Source organism: Colletotrichum aenigma (genome assembly GCF_013390185.1).
Source record: "Colletotrichum aenigma strain Cg56 chromosome Unknown KSG_Cg56_contig09, whole genome shotgun sequence".
In the NCBI taxonomy this organism is placed as follows: domain Eukaryota; kingdom Fungi; phylum Ascomycota; class Sordariomycetes; order Glomerellales; family Glomerellaceae; genus Colletotrichum; species Colletotrichum aenigma.
In genome coordinates this window covers 1,087,343-1,106,227 of record NW_023500915.1, presented here as the reverse complement: position 1 = coordinate 1,106,227, position 18,885 = coordinate 1,087,343, and the positions used below count along the sequence as shown (strand labels likewise).

Genomic DNA, 18,885 nt, shown 5'->3' with positions numbered 1-18,885 from the left:
CTATGCCGGTCTTCTATCTCCAGTCTGGATCGCTATTGGCCTGAACGCCTTAGTTATACATGATCGCAAAAACAGCCATAACTTTCGACGACTCGGGTTGAAAGATGAAGGTGATCTGGAAACTGGGTATCAGCCTGCGACTGAACTAAATGCCACCTCCTCGAGATCAGGTCGAGTGCGAACACAAGACATGCAAGCACACCGGAGGGACACTTGGGTGTTTTTGGGAAGCATGTTTTCGCACGAAAAACTCCGGAGAAAGAAAAGAAATTAGCGTTGTCTTTCTCCAAGCCAGCTAGCTTTCTACATCCTCACCTGCCGACCCGGAACCTCAGACCTCACTCTTCTTCACAGAGACCACCGGGTCCCTTTTTATCCTTGCGTGCTCTTCTGTTTGAGGCTCTCTTTCAATTTGCGAATCCACTGTAAGGGAGCTTGATTTCCAGCTCTCTAGTACGGGTGTAGACCACCATATGTATTGGCTGGAGTTGAAATCCTCAGGAACATAGACACTGCGTGGAACCCAAGCAATTGATAGCGAACATGGCACGAGTTTCGACTGAGAGCCCAGGCGTAAAACCTCCATTATCGACGACTGGGGTCCACGCCAGCGGCCACTAACACTAAGCGCCTGGGGCGCCTGCTTTACCTACAGTAACTGCCCATATCAAGATGTACCTAAAAATGGGCGCTCAAACTGAGTAAATGAATTTACAACGTTACCTGCTTGTATTTCATATTATACTAATATTTCTTTCCTGATATTATGTCTAAAAGTGTTTGTAGAGCACTGGACTATGGATAATAGACTTTGGGCGTTGACTGACACAGACATCGGATCGGGCCCGGGAGAGTGGGGTCATAATTTGGGGGTTGCCGGACGGGTGCTAATGGTGCACCGTACATCGGAGCGCAGGCCAAAACACCTTTGCAGCATCACCCCACGGCGAAGTTGGATTAATGGGCAATGATCCTGTGATAGCCATGAAGCATTTCTATGTTCATTAGCTCTTTGATAGCCTTCCATAGTTCATTCAAACAGCTGAGGCCCTGAGGGAAAGACTTCAGGAGTTGCTGATGCTCCAATTCAATCGTTCCAAAGAAAGGTCGCATGATGCATAGCATTGACCTCATGTCGATGAAGATGCAGTATCTTTCAACAAGAATCTCTGACGAGACCTATGGCGAAAATCACACTGGCTCACGTCTATTGTTGCTTCCGGGTGAGCTTACGCTAGTGGCCGCCGTGCGGCCCTCTTTTTACGGCGCCCAGTTTAGTGCAGTTCTGGTAGCACGCTAGTGAAGAGATGACAAGTCAGACAGGATCTGTGATGTCGCCGGCTCCCCGGGTTTTTGGGTGCGCTCAGCGGGGCTGGGGCCGCAGCGGCAACGCCTTCGCCACTGGTGACACCGATCATTTTTGCAACGGCATCTGCAGCACTGGAATCAATAACCACTGCTGGCTTTAAACGCGGTGTGCTGCACAGGTCGTAGTCTGGTGCATTGTTTGTTTTCATGGGCCAAGTACTTTTCACGATCTCCCATGAGAACGCAGTCAAAAGATTGCCAAACAAGCCAGATCAAAGCAGACCAGATCATCGGTCCAAGGTGTCCATCAGAACTAAGAAGGAGGGGTCCTGCTAGACATGAATCTCGAGCATGCGGTGTGGGTGAAGGACGCAGTCCGATCCATAACGTGTGTTGCCTGGAAGTGGAAGAATTAATTGCATGACCTGACATCCGTGGGCCCCGGCCCCGGCCCCGGAGCGCAGCACTCACAGTGGGACCGAAGATGTGGTTCATCAGCATTTTACGGAATTAAGCTTCCCCTGTTCCCTGAAAGATGAGAATGACACTAGCATGGTCATCACGCATGTCTCTTAGTACGTATTCTTACACGACGCTCAACGATTGGCTTCAGGTCCTGCAAGAATGCCTTGCGATCTGCCGTCGCGCCTATGACTCCTCAGAAACGCGAGCATATACAAAAAGAAGGAGAGCCATCTACAAGTTTTGCTCTCATGTGTCATCCAACTCACCCTCGGCCTCCTCTGGCAAGGCCGATTGAGCGCTATGATTGGCCTTGTACGGGTAGGTATGAGGTACTAATTGCAAGCTTCCCTCAAGGTGTCTGAAGTGAAGTCTTCTCACGCTTAGCCAGCCACAGTGAAGAAGTCTGCATAGTCACCAGCGGAACGACTTGAACGCCTATCTCGGCCCATCAAACGTTGAAAGGAACATGTGGTGAGTATCTATATTACTAATAGGGAATGAGTTCCCTCGTTTTGTGTGTGTAAACATCTTGTGTGCGGCGTAAATATCAGTCGGCCATGTTCTCCTCGATGATACACCAGTACACCAAGGTAATTCATCATTGCGTGGGCGGTATGAGGTACAGACTACCTACGTAGTTATCATGGCGGGGCATGAGCTCTCCGTTTTCAGAGCTTCAATAGCAGGGCTCGAACAGCGACGCGGCATAAGGAAGGACAGGAGGCTGTAGCTTTCTAGGGTTTAGGTGCCATGGGATCCAATGGTAAAAGAACAGCTCATCTGGTAAACTATACAGAATAGGGAACAAAACAAAAGAACAGCTCATCTGATGACCGGCGCTGCTTTTTTCCACCCAAGTGAACCATGCCCACACCTTTTTGCCCCCGTAAACCCATTACACTAAGTCACTTTGGGACCGTTTAGGAAGGCTTCTGGAAGGTCAAGGGAGCTTGGGGCGTCATCTGTTGACATGTAACCCAATTACGGCGTAGGTTAGTAGTACGTACGACTTTTATATTGGCCAACAACTCCAGTTGTCCTTTTGCAGCCTCACCAGCCTTGCTGCCGTCTATCTTAACAGGGGGAAACCCCATTGGCAGGCAACGCTGGGAGGGTAGGTTCGTCGAGCTCTAACACCAAAATCCCCCTGACGACGCCATGTTCACTTGCACCGGTCGGGGGATGCAATGGACCTCGCACTAAATCTGCGATGCGCAACGCCGCACATGCATTCCCGCCTTAGCTCCTGCGTCCAGCCAAGAAGACCGGCATTCCACCAGATTGTAGTTCAGCTGACAACTTGCAACCACCCTGAATGCGCGGTTAACCTGCGCTGGCCTGCGATGGTCGACGACATCAAAAGAACGGGTTTGCCCACTTGAGGTGGCGATATTCAATCTTTCCGCATCCTACGACTTACTCTCACTTTTCCCTTCTCTGGCTAGAAGGTGCTCATAATTCGTTTTCATCACGATTAAAAATCATCAACACCCGCGAACGCCGGTCTTTGCCCTGTGCCGCTTTCCAAAGTCCGCATCGAGGAACATCATCTTGACTCAACCCGAAGCCCCAGCACTGTCCACGACCAGCCGGCTCTTCAACTCAGAGCAAAGTCTTGCCATGCGCAACCAATACCGCGATCTTTTCTTCCATCTTCAAACCAGCGATGCCATCGCCATTCTATTTCTCGCAACCCAAGAGAACCGGCATAAGTGGGCGTCAGTGCTCACAGTGGGGTGCGTTGTTTAGATTCAGTTTATCGTTTCAATACGCTAACTTAGCTCATCGAAGTGGGCTAATAGTCTGGATACTCGTCTCATTCATCCTGCTCCTGGAGTTCAGAGATTACTTGATAGAGTAGGCTGTCCCATAGAACATCCTCAGTTGCGAATTCGAAAGCTGACTAGCACGTAGAAGGGCTCCCTGGACTGTCATCGCAATAATGATACCAGTTTCCATCTGGACCGCTATTTTCACTACCACGGGCGTCGACTTCTACTATGCCGGCTTGTTCACCCCTATTTGGATCACAATCGGCCTAGACATCCTCGCTATCTATGATAGCAAGCACCGCATCAAAGTTCAGAGACAAGCTTGGAAGGACAAGATCGACCTCGAGAGCGGGCCGCGCCATGTCACAGGTTCCGACAGCACCTCATCGAGACCCAGTCCTTTGCGCAACACTCAGGCCGTCCCTTCATCGACTACTCATGCTCGCTAGACGCAAGTTCGAGTTACGCTGTCACCTCCGCCCTGCCAATGTTCCCAGTTCTAGGAGTCATTTCGAGCTCTATACGACCGTCTCTGTCTTGGGTGCCGGTGTGTAGCTTTACTTGTTGCTGGCATCGCGGAATACTTCACCTCTGCTCGAACCTCCCGTACTTGGTTCAGTATCGAGCATATATACATGAAGTCATCTGCTGACACAGTCGAAAATCTTTTTGGAGTTCCATACTATCTTGTCTTCTGAATGTATTCTTCTTCGAAACCCTCTTTCAGTTGCCACAACTGCATGAAGGCATTTTTGCGCAAGGCAATTCTGTTAGAGATGCTGGTATGGGGTAATGCAAGCAAGGCGTGTAGGGAGTGTATATAGCGATGTGTTTATGATTGCGGATGGCTTTTAGGGTTATAAAACGGCATCATCAAGAGCATTATTTTCTCGGAATTCTCAGATCCTAGCACAAAAGAAAACCGTGTAGATACAAGGTGGGCGACAGATACAGTATACTGAGCTGCCCTTAGTATGCAGAAGTTTCCGTTTTTTTTTTTTTTTATCTGTGAACTACTCGATTTCAAATTGTTCAATGAGGATTTAGATGCTGAGAACAGGATTCCGGTGTTGACCGATACAGGTATCGGTTCGGGCCTGTTAAAGTGGGTACATCGTATTGGCGCCATCGGAGTAAGTTTGCCGTGCCCCAACACGACAGCCTTCAAGATCCTGACCACTCATAGGTGAGCGCCTTGGACCATCATAGCTGTCCTAAGACCAGTCTCCGTATGGTCCGCTATCGTTACATCCAAGGAGATTGATTTTAATTATGCAGGACTATTCACGCCCGTCTGGATCGGACCTGGTCTCCTCATTTTGGCCGTATACGATGGCAGGAGGTGCTACAGCCGCCTCGATGGAGCCGAGAAAGGTCAGGTCGACATCGAGAGAGGCATTCGCCGCCGGGGCTCCCATGGAGCTGAGACTGGCGGCGCCCCAGCAAACCGGAAACCTCAAGTTCTAAAGACAAATCATCCCTAGTCGAGAGATTTGCCCCAGGTTCCTCCCACGTCACAGACCGTTGCCGGAGTGGGTCGAACAACAGCAAGGTAGCCCGCCAACGTCGACCAGGCTGAAGTAGGTTTCGTCCCGAAAGTCAACGTTTCAACAATGAAATCGAAAGCGGGCCTTCAACTTACTAGGGTTCCTCATCAATATTCTCAGTGTCATCGGACGTTGTCGCACGAGCATCACGACTTCTTTTTGCCATCTCAGCATCCCTCGCGGTATCCCTCAAGGACAACGACATCACTGAATAGCACAAATCCCCCAGAAAACACACCATGCAAGCACTGGTATTGGAATGGAAACCACTTCTTTCCGGAACTCTTGCGGCATCGCCTTCTAGCATCGCATACGTACATGCTCACGTTTATATACTTAGCGTATCGCATGATGGCTAGCTCTGTGGCACAGCTTTTATCTCATGAACCCCCGAGACAGCTACGTCTATGGCAATGCGGCATGCCATTGAAAGATAAAGTCAACCGGGAGCCTTTACCAGCTTGTTTCGAACCTTGACTGTATCCAGTTCTTCGGACGGACTTAAAATAACTTGCCCCGTCGGTAGGAGGGCTCATATGTGTTCACCATTTCGCGCCACAACCTACCTTCGACTCGACGAGATCAAATAAATAGTACGGATCCCCCTCTACTTGTCATTCTCCTATCCATTAGCTTGAGAGTCGGCCATGACGCTCTCCGGACTTGACTTGAGGTGTTCGCGGGTTAAACAACAACGGTGATCAGTGGCTCAGTGTGCGGTTGGCACTTCAGCATGCTCTTAGGTCGACAGCCATACTGGGCAAAAGTACGAACAATAGAGCAGATTCAATGGCATAATCCTCTACTGTGACCCTTTAGACCATATTTTAGAGGCTATCTAGTACCATTGACTTGAGAAGTCGCAAATATAAGATCCCTCTCCGTCAAAATACCATGCCTCCGCTTTTCTCACCCTCTACACATTCGTATCATACACAGTTGCTCCGAGCCGGTCAACTGCCTTCCTCAAGACTGGTGGCCCGAGTCTCCAAGCATTCCGGCAGCAACTGGCTTTCCATAGCGAAGTTCGATGACGAAGAGAAACATTTCAAACTAGCTTCGATGACGGCAAAGAGGATAGACCGGCTTCATTGGCTGGCCTAACCAACACCCACTCATCAAGTACCTCACGCTTCCAACAGATGTATTTGAGAGGATATATCTAAATAATGTTCACCTGCATTGGCGATGTCCTGATTATCTTTTACTTATAGACAGGCGGAATGGAAGTCGTCTGGACGCGTTGATGGTGTGCTTATTCAGGGGCTGCAGCAGCAGGACAGCCATCGAACAGAGGCTAGTTGAAAACATAAAAGCATGCTACCTGAAATAAAAGAACCAAACAAAAAAGACTCGTCTGTTCCTGGTCTGCAAGAAAATTTATTTTCTTGGCCGGACTGCAAGCCGATTCAAGCTCCCTGGTGCGTACATCGTGCTCACTAACATTGGCGCCCTCCTCGAATATGGCAGCGACGACGACGTGGTCATGATCACACCACAGTCTGGCAACCACATAACACCAAAGTTTTCATATATGAAGGATTTTATTCTTCCACTAAGCTCCCGATCGAGAGGTAGTAGCCTCAGGTCCGCCTTGCAACTGCGAAGGTACTTTGACTTGAGACGTTAACCGCGTTCGAACGCATGTCTATTTCATACGTAATGTGAGAAGTATTGAGTCAGATGTTTCTTTTTGCAAGACAGGAAAACCGCTAAATACTCTCTGCCCGAAGACTATGCCTTGCGTGGTCTGCTGTGGGCTGAAGGCTACTGCTCGCCCGAGTGGTTTGGGGCATGTGCAACAGCCAATGAGGAACTTTGACCAAAAGAAAGTCTTGAAAGGGTATTGAAGCTGGTAGAATAAACATGTTCCATGTGGGTGACCGTCTACGCACGAAAAGAGTCCCGATGCACTCCCTCGCACGACTTATCAAGCAAGATATCAACCTGCGACCAGAAGCGCTAGACGATCGACTGTAAATCTAACATCAATATCTTTCCGTGAAACAGCAGAGACTATTAAAAAATGAAAACCCACAACCTAATACTGCAAAAACCCACCTCTTGGTCGATCCGCGAGCGCGACAACCCGACAACCCGACACCAGGCAACACAACACCCGCAGCCAGACTATAATCTGCACCAGCCGCATCCAGTCCCATCATCTACCTAACGCAACGCCTAAAAAAGTCCACTCATCACATTTTCCCGCCTAAACAACAGCCGCAGTATAGAACCGCTCATTGTAGAGAACACCTCCCCTCCGCCGGGCCACCACCGGACCTCCGTCCCGATCCCCGCTCCGTGGTCCCACTCGCTCCACATATTCCCCGCCAAGCCGTGCCCCCTCCGATCCCTTCCCGATCACCCATTCCCCCCGATGCAATACAACCGCCCAATCAAACCCCTCCATGTCTCCGAAACCCAAGTCCCCGGATCCCGCATATCCAAGAAATCCCAAGAAATTAAACCGCCGAAACCAACTTCAACCCAAAAAAATTGCCCAACTTCAATCAACGGCCGGCCAAGGCTTCCAAGTCGCTGGGCCAAGATAAGATAACCCACCCAAAGCCTACGTCGCGCCTAAGCCCAAGACCCGAAAAGGTCCCATGCTGACATTTCCTCGGCATATCTCTCGGGATGTGGGCGCCGGCTTGTCCAAAAGGGCGTAAGATGCAAGACGCAGGCTGAGGTCATGCCCAACCCGCACCGCACTACACTCTCGACCTCCCTTCTCCTCTGTCATCTCCCACCGGCAGGCGTGCGAAGGAGAAAAGCCTTGAAGCTGAATGGTGCGCCACGCCCTTGGCCCAACGGCCCTCCCACTCTGTTCGTGTAAGGCTCCAGCAAAGAAAACAATGACCCTCACCAAAAGTCCAGAATCCCCGCCGCCGCCGGCCCAAAATACAAATCCCCGAAGTCCCCGATCTTACTCAGACCGCAGACCCAGTACCATGTCTCTCCCCAGCCAACCAACAAGCAAGTACCATGTGAAATCTCACTGCATGCATCACGCTCTCGCACAACGAAGTGTACTACAAGAAATTTTGACAAATTTTACCCAATACTAATTCCCAAAGATATAGTTCGCCGTCCAGATCTAGATGCCATGCCACCCAAGTAGATACCAACAAACCCCATCATCATGAGAGGTGTCTTAAAGAAAAACTCCAGCTCATGCATGCATAACAGACTATTACTTTGTGGCTTGTTCAAAGCCCCAAATTGGCGAACATAACATCCCAAACGCCCGAATAACCCAATGAGATATGCTTTGCTTTATGTGCCCCAAATCATGTTCGCTTCCGTGGTCAACTATTAGCAAATGAATGCTGATGAGTGGATAGAAAAAAGCCTCCGCGGTGGTGTGAGTGAGGAGAGACCGTGTGTGGTGCGGGAAGGGCGGGCCAAGGCCCAGGGCAAAAATGAGCCATAAGCGCCCAAAGTGCCCCGGCCGGCACCGCGGTAGTGCGCAAATGGCTGTGCAACGCGACCGGTGGGAGAGGAGAGAACCCTAGTTTGCAAAAGGCCGAAGTGGGTGTACTGCCAGCCCTGCTGAAATGACGTTTGGGCTTGTGCCGGCCGGGCGTGGTGTGCTCGTGTTCCCGCTGTCAGTGTTTGTGGACGGAGCTAAGTGGACGCCACTGCAGCTGTCATTGCTGCCTATGTGTGCCATCTTCAGCCTCAGGATTCCTGTGAGAAAAGCCGTTTACAAGCCCGAGTCGTGCTTTGGGTAGAAGCTTGTCGGGTAGTAGTCCTTCCAGCCCTTGCAGGTGGGCTGGAGCTCCTCGAGCTGCATCGTGTGGGCGATCTCGTCCTTGCGCTCGAGGAACTGCACGCTGAGACCCATGCTGACATGCCAGGCGATGTGGCAATGCATGAGCCACGCGCCTGGGTTGTCCGTCTTGAAGGCGATCACCATCCAGCCGCTGGCAGGAAGCACGGCGACATCTCTGCGGATAGGGTTGTGGAAGTTGAGGTTGGGGTGAGTAGTGGTTGCATACGGTCCGGTGCCGTTGGTGACTGGCGGGTTGCTGTCGAGGAAGGAGCCGTCACCAATGCCGAGGAGGAGGAAGTCGTGACCGTGAAGGTGGATAGGATGGGGGAGGAGGTGGTCGTTCTGAATGACCCACCAGGTCCATTTGTCCTTGGAGTCGAGCTCCACAACGTTGGCTCTCTCCATGAAAGTGTAATTCTTCTCGGCGACGTAGGTGAGGGTGGGCTTGTCCCACTCGATATCCATAGAGTGACCATTGACAGTCCAGCGGAAGACCGGCTGGCCGTAGACTTCGGGTGTGGTGAGGTTTACGTCGAGAATGTTCTTGTGGGGAGTGAACTCTGAGGACGGCGGAAGTCTAGTGACGATCGGCTCGAAACCCACAGTATCGGCGCAGCCGGCCTCAATAGGGGTTCCTGCTTGGGTGGGAGGTCCATCGGCGGCGCCCTCATAAGTGAAGATGGAGGCAGGAAGAGCAACTTCGGACGTTCCGCAGAGCCCTGTGGCGCTGAGAGTCGCGTTGAACCAGTAGTTTTCAACCTCTTGGTTGGCCTCGATGATCACATCGTAGCGCTGACCGACGGACAGGAAGAGGCTGTCCTTGACGACGGGCTTGACGGGCACGAGATCGGTAGCGATGACAGTGAAGCTGTGGCCAGCCAGAGAGACAGTGAAAGTGTTGTCAACAGCGGTGTTGATCAGTCTGAGGCGATGCTTCTTGCCAGGCGTAAGCTTCGTCTTTTGGTACTCGCCGCCGCCCAAAGCATTAACGCCCTTTCCGTTGAAAAGAACGTTTTGGCTGTCTGGAGGAGGGCCAGCTAGGAGACCAGCGAGTTCGGCGCGTCGCTCGAGGTTATCAGCAGTGTCGTGGTACCAGTCGCTGATGACATAAGGACCGAGGTCAATATCGTAGTCAGCAGACGCCGGGCCGTTGATCTGAATCGTGCCGACGACGCCGTTGCCGTACTGGGATGAAAAGTGGCTGTGGTACCTGTGGAGAGCGTGTTAGTCCATGGGCCCACAATCTTCAACAAAGGAACAGAAACGTACCAAGAAGTGCCGTACTGAATCATCTGGTAAGAGTACGTCTTCTTTTGTCCAGGTGCGATGGGGCACTCCGTGACACCGTTGGCGCCGTCCTGATCATTGGTGTTGCGCTGGTGCATGCCGTGCCAATGGATGGAGGTACTGATAAGCGTGTTAGCGGGGATCTGCAATGCATGCGCCGGCACACTAACCCGTTGTTTTCCAGTTGGTTGTGGACGGTGATTTTGACAAAGTCGCCCCAATCAGCCTCGATAGTCGGCCCCGGGAACTGGCCGTTGATGAGCATGGTCGTCTTGAACACACCATCCGGTGAAAAGTCTGTGTGGTTGGTGATGTAAAGATCGAACTGCCTCATGTTAGCCTTGCTCTAAGGCCGCAAATGTGAGGACATACTTCTCTCGTCTTTCCAGTGTTTGGGACATTGGTCTCGTAGTCGGTATCAATGGTGTACTTCCCGTTCCAGCAGGCACGGTTCGTAGGGCCATGAGTACCGCAATCCGTACGTGTATCCAACGAGCGAATGGGGTTGGCGCTGGCGAGAGAAGCAAGGAAAAGTCCAGCCTCGAAGGCGGATCGAATTAGGTTGTAACGCATGGTGAATGTGCTAACAAGTAGGAGAAGACTGTACTAGACAATAGGAGATGAGCGACTGACTTGGTGTTCCAATATCTCGAGATCCGTGAGGGACAGAGTAGATTATATACACTTGTGTATCATCAAGATGCCTCAACTGCGCCTTAACCTTTCTGGGAGGGCGACATCAATAGTCTCGGTGCACTTGCAGGCTCGAGAGCTCAGAGTGGCGTCTGCAGAATGTACAGTCCTTCAGAAGGGCCATGATGCGAGTGTGAGTGAGAGCTAGAGGTGTGAGTAGAGGTGAGGTGCATCACACCCCTGCCTCTCGGGCAGTGAGGATGCCATGCCTCATTCTGACATGGAGGGAACAACAAAGCCAGGTCCCGTTCAATGCGGATACGGAAACACGGCATGGAACGACGGAGATGGTATGCTCGCGTGTGGGGGTGGTAGAACATGGTTCTCTGTAAAGTCGAGTCTTGGCTTGACCGGCGCTATGGAACGGTGGAGGATGGAGAAGCCAAATGTGGACACATCCGGGAAGAGGCTGAGCTACTTCTTGCCGTGGGTGCAGTAGCCAGGCAGACGGAAAACGACATCGCTGGTTGGGAGAGCGGATCATGTCAGATCCCCAAATTGAATCCTCGATCCGCCCTTGTCGTGTCCAATATTTGCCCTATGCATATGAGGTGCCCCGAATTCAGACGACTGTGACTGGCCCGTGTAACGGAGGCTGAGAATAGGTGAAGGATGAGGCTGGCGGGCCACTAGCAGGAAAACCTGTATGTCATATCTCGGTGCCAGACACGTGCTGTCATAGGTCTACGTTCCATCGATGGACGCCTAATTCGGCACTTGGTATGCAGAGAGTCAGCACATCCAATATGGAAGTCAGGTTGCAATGGTACATTCAGAGTTCTGATGTAAGATGGAGGGTGTCTTGATGTGTTATTAGGGGCGTACTCGCGCCGGCCGGGAAAGGTCTGACCACATCCGGCGGACGACGTGACTGGCAGACAACCGGCAATAATTTCGAATGAGATCAGCACGATATGCACCCTCACGGGCTTGGTAATGAAGCGGTTTAGGCCTTGTGGGCTCAGCTGGAAGCCTCGCATGTTGCGGAGAGTCGAGTACTTGGTAGGAGCTCAGCCGGCGGAGGAGCCAAACTGCCGGAAGCTCTGAGCTGGCCGACAGGATCTGAGTACCCGCTTCCACCGCCAGTAACCCCCCGCAAAAACACTGATTGGCTTGCAGGATGCAAGACTTGGCGAACTGGGTTGCTGCTCTTGTTGAGAAGCAGTGAAGTCGGCGGTGAAGTCGACTCACCGGGCATTTCGTGCGAGAGGCCGGAGGAGAAGGTGAGCAAACACGAGTGGCAGGCAACGAAAAAGCAAAAACACCGTTTCTTAGGTGGTAGCGGCCATGGAGAAGTACGATATCGAGGGCAGATCGACCCGGGGAAGCACGGAGATGGCGAGGTGTGATTCGTCACGAGGTGGCAGATATTCGCCGGCCGGTCTAGGTGCAGCCAGCGCGGCACCATCCAGTGACTAAGCTTCGCGGTTCCTGGGCGAATCATTGAGTTTGGAGTCGGTCCTTTCATGGTCCTGGGCTCGCCCGGCACCGTCGGTGCTCGTATCGTTGATTGTCTCTGAGTCTGTCCATGTCGACGCCTTAGGGCAGAGGCGGGAGAGTCATCGGCCGACGCAGGCAGGGTTCAGAGAAGCCGTCTCTGCGGCCACTACTGCTGCTCTGTCGTTGGTGCACGGCATCTTGGGGGCTATTTTTAGGCGGGCAAGGCGATGAGAAGGATGAGGGGAAGAGGGCAAAGACCCAGGCCCTGAGGCCGTTGAGAAAGGTCTGCAGCGAAGCTTAGCAGTAGCAGCCGCCATAGCCATTTGAGACGAACGCGATGGTCTGATGTGGTGGAAGTCAGCGGTATCTCGACCGGGATGGCCTGGGAGTCATTTCCAGGGACATGGGAGATGGATGATGGCTTGCAGGTCGAGATACCGTGACTGGACGAATAGCAGCAGCCGCATGGTCTGGAGGAAGGAAGCTACGCCGTAAACTAGAGTGTCTCTGCCCTGTAGCCTAACGCGTGCCGCGTGGTGAGGTAAGGGTCGAGTCTTAGACGTGGAGGTGGGAGAGATGGCTGCGAGGTCGGGATTGGGTTGTTGGGGAGAAGAGGATGAGAGGGCTGTGGCCGGGGGAAATCTGACAGGATCCCGCATGCATCGCAGATGTTGCTCTACAGTGCTGGAACAAGCATCTACTGTAGATGGAAGAGGTCAAATGTATGGGGAGGGGTGCGCAGGAATGCTAGTGACACGGTATTTCCACATAAGGTGTGGCTTCCTCTGCCGCAGCTCACAAATAGCTTAGCGCCTGCAATGAGCCACAGTGCCGGCCGTCAGTGCGTGACTGCATATTGAACAGCGACAGCACAGCACCTTGGCCGCCGCTCACAGCAAAATCTCACTGGCCACAGCTGTGGAAGGAGACTGAGGACGCTGTCTTTTCTCACCGCTAGGTGGGCGCTCGCTGCAAACAAGGTCAGGGGCACTTGCTTCACCCAGAGCATCGCCCGTTTGCTTTTTAAAACTCCTCCCGCTTGTGGCAACTGCTGCCACTCAGCTGCCAAACCTCCAGCAGGATGAGAAAGCAAGCAGACGATGGAAGGAACATCGTGCCGCCCTGCCTTGCTAGTGGGCAAAATTCTCCTGTTCCTCCCCTCTTACCAACACACCTTAACTCTATCTCACAGGGCAGCAGCTGCTTGTCTCAACGCCACTGCCACGGGTGCGTGATGACGGCGGACGCGGCTCTCTCCATCATGCCATCTTATGCCATCTTCTCCAGACTTTTCCCAACAACACCCAATGCCGACTGCATCCGTCATCTCTCTGCCTTCAGCTACCAAAACTATTGATTCCATGCCTTCGCTTCTGCTGCCTCTGCTTCCCCGCCGCGAGTCTTCTTCCGCTTCTTGCTCTCTCCCACTTTCCGCTCGTTCGCGCACCTACACTGCGCATATGCATGTCTCACAGGATCGTCCACCTAAACACGAGAGATGCCCGGCTTCCAGCTGACAGCGCATAGCCCTTAGACCGAGGGCCACCTCCTACCCCGGCCTCTCTTCCGCCGTCTTCCGCTGCGAACGTCGGTCTGCCTCTACAGCACTGCAGAGAGATGGTCGTCCTCAGAGGAGCCACACATGACGCCATGACGACCAAAACGCCTGATGGTTTGCTCTGCTGACAGCCACAGTTCCGCTCCCCTCCCGCCTGTCGACCAAGATCTGTCCCGGCGGCGCCGATCCCAGAGCTCACCTGCTCACCCAGCAAGGCTGCCAGGGCACATCTAACATGCCATCTTTCGACCCAATCGCTCTGCTTTTCTTACCTCACCTAAGCCAACATGCCCGACTTACCCGGGCGTGCTCTTCTGCCCTGATCCGGTCCTTGGAGCTCCGAGGCGAAGTCCGGGCGTCGGCTCAAATCGTTGCCTCTTTGGGACCACACTCGACATGCGGGCGATGCTTGGAGTTGACTAACAGAAGAGCACTTGGCCAAATGCCTGGGTATTCCGTCGCGACGCGTGAAGCCACACTTTGTTTCGCCCGGCATGACGGCGATACGGCGGTTCGTCGGGTCTCACACATGCGCTGCGAGATCCAGCTCTGTCTGCCTATCTAAACACCACAGGTACCGTCGAGCATTTCCTCATCTGGCACGATGGCTCTTCTCGTGCACTCGCTATTTCGACTTCAATACGAGACATAGGACACATGGTATGTGGAGTGACCGGCGAGAATTCCGACCCGGCCAGTGACATGGCCTTACCCATTCCGTCATCCATCCCACATCGGGCCGATGGTAGCTCTCATCGTTCTGGACCTGGGACTCATCTAACGGCTGCTATTTTGGTTCAACAGGTCAAGACAAGGCACCCACCGTAGTTCGATCTCTCAAGATCCAGCTCGCCGGGAATCCAATTTTCAGCCTGTACACGGTCGTCAAGCTTAGCACGTTGAGAAAGAGTGTGCCCTCCAGTCAACGCCCGGATCAAACGTCAGGGACAGCCACAAGCGTGGAAGCTCATTCCAAATACGAGAACAACGTTGGCTCATTGGGAAAGAAAACTTCCATTTTCCTCTCGCGGGATACGTCCCACGTTGGACATGTAATTCGCCTTTGTTACAGCGCATTGGTGCCTGTCGGCTTGTTCCCAGTCCTGTCGAGGATCTCGTCGGGATGCTACAGGTGATCATCATCCCGGCTCTTATTGGGCCTGCTATTTCCACATTGTCTAAGCCTTAATATTGGAGGTAATTAAGCATCAAACATCTGGATGTCCCTCTGCCAATGCGGCGAAAGGGCAAGGTTCTCAGCCCAGGTTAGGCGTCAGCAGCGATTACTCACCATTCCTCCGCCATTAGACGTTTGATTAGAAGGTTCTCCCTTGTTAGCAACCAGGTTGCAGTTGTTCGCCCACGACGTCAATCTTAATATGGCCTCTATAACAGCCGTCATCTCACTCTGCAGCGTCTTACAATGCCGAAGACTTTTGGGACGAACGTTTCCCCCTTAGGGCCAATATTCCCAAAGTCAAATCAAACTTTACCGTTGCGGTAACACCCACCACCACTAGGAGAATACGCAGCCAGAACAAAAAGGAAAACTGAGGTTCCCGACCGTCCGGTAGGGCGGTTAGCGTCGAAATCTGAGTCGCTTTAAAATTAGGCTCGCCGCATGCCGTCCAATTCTTCCTCGTATGCAAGGTCCCGAACACCGCGGCGCGCTGCGTCGTGGTACCACGTCAACGTCGCAAGGCTAGCACCAGGTACAGTTTAAAAGTCCGCCTTGCCCGCGAGGTCCGCAGGCTGCTGCGTACGGGTGCCGAGGCCGCCGGAGGTTGAGCTTCAGCTAAAGTTCGCCGGCGCCGTAAGCTGAAGTTTGACCGCCGGCGAAGTTTGAAGTGCCTCGGGTGTATTGGGTGTGGTAGGCGGAAAACCGATACCGAGTGAGTATGAGAAACCGAGAGTCGGCAGAGGCGTCGCCGACTATCGAACTCTCCAGAGAAGGCTACGTCGGTGAGGGTATTTGGGGAGCCTAGACCGGGACTCAGCAGCTCTGGTTTTGAACCACGTCCAAGGTGAACATCAGCACGAGGTGACTGTTGATATGCCTTACCTTCCGAACAGGATTTGTTCTTTTTCCAATGGCAGAGAGTTTTGCTGGGTGCCATTGCAGTGATAAGGGGCTCATCACCGGGCTGCACGGCTACTCCGGACACGGATCCGGAAGTCCGGTGCCGTGTCTCCACTTTCGGCTCCGGATTTCCGGGTACGATCGGCCGGCTTCGTGCTGCGCTTCGGATGTGTTGGCGACGCCGACAAAGCCCCACAAGACTGCTCCAACATCGTTTTCAATGTATTTTGAGGCTCGGCGAGTCCCTGACTTCTCACTAGGCGGCGGTTTCTCGATAAATCTGCGTGGCTCGCAAGGTAGGTAGCTTGTCTACCACCTGCGACCGATCTATAAAAAGGATGGGCAGCGAGATGTTCAGCGACCACCACACACAATAATGCGGAAAGGTTCTTGATGTGATTTGCTGGACCAGCTCCTTTTCTTGAGGCACAGACATTGAGCTATGGCAATCTTCAGGTCACAGCCGGCAACTTCAAAGGCACGACTTCGTGTCCGCTGAGTTTCATCACTGCTCTGATATAATTCGTCTTGAATAATCAAGCAGTGATCCAATCACTTCTGTCACGCTTATAACTGTCACTTTTCATAGTTCTTTCCTGCAGTTGTCCAGCGTCCTGACCACGAACGAGGCAGGTGCAGACGACTTCCATCTCAACCCAGACCCAAGGAATGCATTGCCTGAACCACTCAAAGCTTGGGAGGGATCAATTAAAATATATCTGTCAGGACAGGTAACGTTTCTATCCCTTACCTGGTTCATGAGAGCGTGCAGTGATGGGTCTCCATGTCCATAAAAAGCGGCATTTGTTGTGGCCTGGATTCATGCCAAGAGACAGCACCCAAGGGCGTATGGTTACGCTCCCACTCACTGCTCTCGTATGCCCTTTATCATGCAAACTCCATGTATACGAGGTCAAGACCACAGATGAGGGTTTCCTTGTAGTATCAACCGTAGTTTCTCTTGGCATCTTCCTCTAAGTATTCGCCCCTGAGAAAGCTAAGACACTCGAGCGGCACCATGCTTAAATGAAGCTCGTCGACTGTCTTATCATGCCACCCTTCGAGATGGGATGCTCAGGACCCTTGCTCGTCACTATGTTGTCGTTGTCGTCCCGCGCATTTGGCTGTGGGGATTCACTTCAACAGATGTTTTCAGCGAGTCCGTATATATGGTCATGGAGACTAAAACTTGGAGGACCGTGAGATGCCTGAAGTGCTCTGTGCATCAAGAGACTGTTTCGGAAGGTTTATGGGTATGTGAGAATGGATATATAATACCTGATGTGAGCCATCACCTCGTAGAAACCAAATGGGGCGCCAAAGTTTCATTCTGATTTGGAGGACGAGCAAGATAGAGGTGGGAATTGGGAGCCAAGCAATTCTGGTGGTGACATGCTGCCTACGAAAGAATGAACTCAGACTCTACCGGCAATTTATTCGGGGGGTAATCATCTGATAGCAGCGGTGACTAGTATCTGGAAGATCTCATGCAGAGATCAGGGCTCTCTACAATGATGGAATGAATGCCTTACCAGATGCATGCCTTCCGCGCGTATGTCCTACGCTGAATTCACAAGGACCGCATACTCGGAGATTGGTTCGTCGAGACCGAGACAGGTTTTCAACGTTGAGGATCACTATATACACCTTTTGGAGGATCCCTCTGGCCGCGTCGTCATGCGTCATGAACAACTCGCCAGATGATCTTGTTATATTTAGACGTTACAGAAGCAGAAGACACACAACAGCAACAATGGACCTCCATGCAAGCATTGGTGATTAGATCACCATCTGTTATCAAACACCAAAAAGCGGTAGGGTCCAGCCCCGTCTGGCTTGCTGGCCTCTGCGGCTGCATCCACAACACTTCCGTCCACAACTGTCGTTGTCTTGTGCCCGTTCCTGGACGAATAGAAGCGTATCTCATCGAACTTCCGTCAAGAATGAACAATTATATGAGGTAGCTAGACGCAGCATATTATGAAGCCTTGTGCTGGCCACCCCCATGCGGACTGAAATCTGAGCGGCCTGTGTAGTCGTGTCATTTGAAGAAGGAAGCCAATGTTGCAACTCTCTCAACATATATATACAGTTTTGCTGTCGTGGAAAGTCATTCGAAGTCTCGTGAGAATGAGCAAGTCCCTGTTCAACTAGACATAAGTATGATACTGCACAATCTTAGTGATGTCAAGCGACATCACTAGCATACACCCTCAGACCATGTGTCGCTTCATCTTATATAAAAGTACATAAATTAGGAGCATGTATTGGACTTGGACGAGCCGGCACAATGTCCCGCTGCTTTTGGTTCCGTTTGGGTTGTTCTCTTGACCAGATAAACATTGAGTCCTTCGCCTACTCCGCCATACCTTTTCTTCATAACCTGCAGTTACTCCTCGCACGTAGCCAACAAAGTATGGCTAGGTCAGAACTGAATACGTTACAAACGATGACAGGTAACATCATAAAATGTATGCAGCGCCGCACTAGGCCACCTCACACCGCCGCCCTCTCCCATGCTTGAGCCTGTTTCTGAGCGCGCCATTCTCACATCAAAGTTCATTCGAGGAAATCCATCCCCAGGAGATCATCTTCTCATGATTGGCCACCACCAAAGGGAATCGAATCGTTTTCGGCTTGATATACTCTACGCAGGATACTTTCAAACCCATTTCAAAGACAATGCCTTACGCGCAACCACACCGACCGACTGAGTTGAGTGGTTCCACCCACCCATCGTCTCCGAACGTCTTTAACATTGCTAGGGCCTGATTGCAAAACTTCTTCCTTCTTATTAGGCTATGCAGACAATCAGAGGGTCTTTGCTCCCTTCTGCAATGAAGTCGAGAGCTGTGCAATCAAGTCGAGAGACAGCGCGGCGCAGAACTCTTCCACCGCGAACCAGCTCACCAACAACATCTCCTCGGACTCAATGTTGATCGCCTTATAAGCGCCGT

The 18,885-nt window shown here is 52.1% G+C and overlaps 3 protein-coding genes across 3 annotated transcripts; 2 read left to right on the top strand and 1 right to left on the bottom strand.

The window, feature by feature from the left end:
• Nucleotides 1-3,393: 3,393 nt before the first annotated feature.
• CGCA056_v013005 (uncharacterized protein) lies at nt 3,394-3,994 on the top strand (the record flags this gene model as incomplete). The annotated part of the gene is made up of 3 exons (XM_037328249.1): nt 3,394-3,509; nt 3,565-3,630; nt 3,688-3,994. 3 exons carry the CDS (start codon nt 3,394-3,396, stop codon nt 3,992-3,994), a joined length of 489 nt encoding a protein of 162 aa, XP_037172628.1.
• Nucleotides 3,995-4,817: 823 nt separating this feature from the next.
• Nucleotides 4,818-5,012, top strand: CGCA056_v013004 (uncharacterized protein; the record flags this gene model as incomplete). The annotated part of the gene is made up of 1 exon (XM_037328248.1): nt 4,818-5,012. The coding sequence occupies one exon, from the start codon at nt 4,818-4,820 to the stop codon at nt 5,010-5,012; it is 195 nt and encodes a 64-aa protein (XP_037172629.1).
• A 3,789-nt stretch (nt 5,013-8,801) lies between these two features.
• Laccase-8 (Laccase) lies at nt 8,802-10,730 on the bottom strand (the record flags this gene model as incomplete). The annotated part of the gene is made up of 4 exons (XM_037328247.1): nt 8,802-10,080; nt 10,140-10,277; nt 10,328-10,482; nt 10,530-10,730. 4 exons carry the CDS (start codon nt 10,728-10,730, stop codon nt 8,802-8,804), a joined length of 1,773 nt encoding a protein of 590 aa, XP_037172623.1.
• Nucleotides 10,731-18,885: the final 8,155 nt, after the last annotated feature.